This window comes from Salvelinus sp. IW2-2015, unplaced genomic scaffold (assembly GCF_002910315.2).
Source record: "Salvelinus sp. IW2-2015 unplaced genomic scaffold, ASM291031v2 Un_scaffold3922, whole genome shotgun sequence".
Classification (NCBI taxonomy): Eukaryota; Metazoa; Chordata; class Actinopteri; order Salmoniformes; family Salmonidae; genus Salvelinus; species Salvelinus sp. IW2-2015.
Window position 1 is genome coordinate 59,626 of NW_019945196.1, and position 3,294 is coordinate 62,919.

At 42.0% G+C, this 3,294-nt stretch overlaps 1 protein-coding gene across 1 annotated transcript in view; it reads left to right on the top strand.

Moving 5' to 3' along the window:
• LOC139026119 (cilia- and flagella-associated protein 251-like) overlaps window positions 1–3,209 on the top strand; it is a 10,557-nt gene extending 7,348 nt beyond the window's left edge. Inside the window, exon 2 of the mRNA XM_070441416.1 lies at window positions 2,089–3,209. Within this exon, the coding sequence (XP_070297517.1) occupies window positions 2,089–2,150 (62 nt within the window). The 3' untranslated portion in view covers window positions 2,151–3,209. The remainder of the gene's footprint in view (window positions 1–2,088) is intronic.
• Window positions 3,210–3,294: the final 85 nt, after the last annotated feature.

The window sequence follows — 3,294 nt, forward strand, 5'->3', positions numbered from 1 at the left end:
AAAAACCCCCTTTGGGCCCCCCCTCTAACCACCAGGCTACCTGCCCCCCCTCAACCACCAGGCTACCTGCCCCCCCTCTAACCACCAGGCTACCTGCCCCCCTCTAACCACCAGGCTACCTGCCGAACATCATGTTAGCATCCACAAAGTGTGTCAGAAACATATTCTATTCTTGTGTGACTCGTATGACACAATACATTATTTACCGTTGTTAGGTTCTAATTCTCAGAGTTAAAACTCAACGGACAAAACTGAACCAGTTTATTCTTCCCAGAGGGTCAATCCAGCTGCATTAGACAAAAAACGTCCTCCTGCACATCTGTACAAGCATTGTATCTTTACTGCACTTTACTTCACTTTACTGGACACTAAATAATACGAGCCATACACTTTTCTTCCTCCCTTAACGTGACCTGACCTCAACCCCCTTCATCACTAATCCATGGCTCTCTCCCCTTATCAATGCCTGCCCTGACCACAACCCCCCTTTATCACTAATCCATGGCTCTCTCCCCTTATCAATGCCTGACCTCAACCTCCCCTTCATCACTAATCCATGGCTCTCTCCCCTTATCAATGCCTACCTGACCTCAACCCCCTTCATCACTAATCCATGGCTCTCTCCCCTTATCAATGCCTGCCCTGACCTCAACCCCCCTTCATCACTAATCCATGGCTCTCTCCCCTTATCAATCTGCCTGACCTCAACCCCCCTTCATCACTAATCCATGGCTCTCTCCCCTTATCAATGCCTGCCCTGACCTCAACCCCCCTTCATCACTAATCCATGCTCTCTCCCTTATCAATGCCTGCCCTGACCTCAACCCCCCTTCACATCACTAATCCATGGCTCTCTCCCCTTATCAATGCCTGCCACATGTGATCTCTTCCAATAGGATCCCTGATATAATGTAAACGTCATACATTACCCTCTCTCCCTTATGTTCATGAATAAGTGAATAAGTATATTTCATATTCTCAGAACCCAACACCGTTCATTTCTGTTGGGTTCAACATCATCTGAAACACAACCAAAACAAACTGAAAATGTATCCAACACGTTTGTAGAGTCACAAGCTTGATGTAGTTATTACGTTCTAGGAATATGGGACCAAATACTTTAATACACATATAAGTGAATTTGTCCAAATCCTTCATTCAAATGGAGGGACTAGATACATTAAGTGATTTTATCTGGTAGAACAGATACCCTGAAAATACCCTCAAATAAAAGGTGACCTTCTGTTCCTTTGTCTCATATGAAACATTTGATCTCAAATCTAAAATGCTGGAGTACAGAGCCACATTAAACTGTTATCTTCCCTGTCCAGATAAATACGTACTGCCCCCTATCCCTAAGAAGTTGTAACCTGTCAGGAGAAGTAGCGGAGCAGGCCCTATTGTCGGGAGACGGCAAGGGGGGAAAACAATTCAATAAAATGACATGCCCTCCTAAAAGTAGGTAACGTCAGTCCTGTAGGTGAAATTAAGATTGTAACAATGACAGTCCATTATATAGACTTATGAGGGAAAATCAAGGACTGAAGGGGGGCATGAATAAAAAAAATGGCAGAGTAATACTTTAAATTCATGATGTGATTTGGGGACTAAACCTGATAGTATAACAATAGTAGTAATAATAATAATTATGTATTTTATACAACACTTTTCATCACAAAGACAATCTCAGACTAAAAACTAACAAAACACATGTAGAGATCTGGCAGGTCTTGGTGATGGTATTCCACAGCTTCAGATGATAAGGTGGTGTTCAGCCAGGCAGTTCAGAAAGGCTGGGCAGTAGTTTAAAAGGAGGGAGCAGCGATGTCACAGAGGAAGCAATGTCACAGAGGGAGCGGCGATGTCACAGAGGGAGCGGCAATGTCACAGAGGGAGCGGCGATGTCACAGAGGGAGCGGCGATGTCACAGAGGGAGCGGCGATGTCACAGAGGGAGCAGCGTCAGTCAGTTACTCAGACCGGAGCTCTTCACCAGGCTCCTCCTCTAACATGGAGCCAGTTTTATCATGTAGACATTGATTCAGTTCTCTATTAGTATTTAACTAAATAATCTGTTTGTCTTTGGCAGGAGAGAGACCAGACTCTCACTCTGACAGCGGAAAGAGTCCTTCAGGGGGACCAGACCAGTGACACCCAAACCAGCGAGACAACACCACTGCTCCCAATGTGAAAAGAGATTTTCCCTATCATGGGCCTAAAACGGCACACACAGGAGAAAGACCTTTCCAATGTTCCCAGTGTAGAAAGAGTTTTACTTTGTTAGGAAACCTGAGGGAGCATAAGAGAATACACTCTGGAGAGAAACCGTACAACTGTTCCCAGTGTGGAAAGTGTTTCGCTGGTCAGGAGCCTAAAGCAGCATGAGAGGATACACACAGGGGAAAGCCTTTCCAATGTTCCCAGTGTGAAAGCGTTTTACCCGCTTAAGGAGTCTGGAGGAGCATGAGAGGATACACACAGGGGAAAGCTTTCAATGTTCCCAGTGTGGAAGCGTTTACCCAGTTAGGGACCCTAAAAGAGCATGAGAACAACACACGCACAAGAAAAGCTCTACAATGCTCCCAGTGTGGAAGAGTTTTATCAATTTAAAACATCTGAATAAGCATGCAAGAATACATACACAGAAGGAGAAGACTTACACTGCTCTCAGTGTGGAAAGACATTTTCCCAGTCAGAGGACCTGAAATCACATGAGAGAATAGAGAGGCTGTGTTCTGACTTATGTTTTTGACCTGAGAATTTAGGTTTTTGTTCATGCCAAATGAAATCATATAGTTTATATGAAATCATTAACAAACTAGACCTACTTTTGTTTTAGTTTTCATTCTGGAGATGATAAATACTATACAATGTGTTTTGATTATGAACGTTAATCCATTGCATACAGGTATAAACCCTCTGATATTGTTCATTATTTATATTTGGGATATTGCTAAATGTTAATTACTTTATAGATTAATGGAGTTTTGGATTTCTTGATTCTACTTAAACCTCTTGAATTTGATTTGATCTGGCTTTTTCGCTAAATGAATTTGAATACATGATTTAGATATTTGAATAGATTAATAGAATGTGCATTTCTTGAATTTAGTCGTTTTGTGTTTCATTGAGTTAATTTGTGTATTAGTCGTCAAGCTAAAGGACTATGAAATGTGATGTGTTTTTATAATAAAGTTGTTGACATGAAAACATTTAGTGTTCATCAATGTTATTCCACTATGTAGAAGCAGTATAGAGCTAGTTGTTATTTTTGATGATTATTGTTATCTCTCCT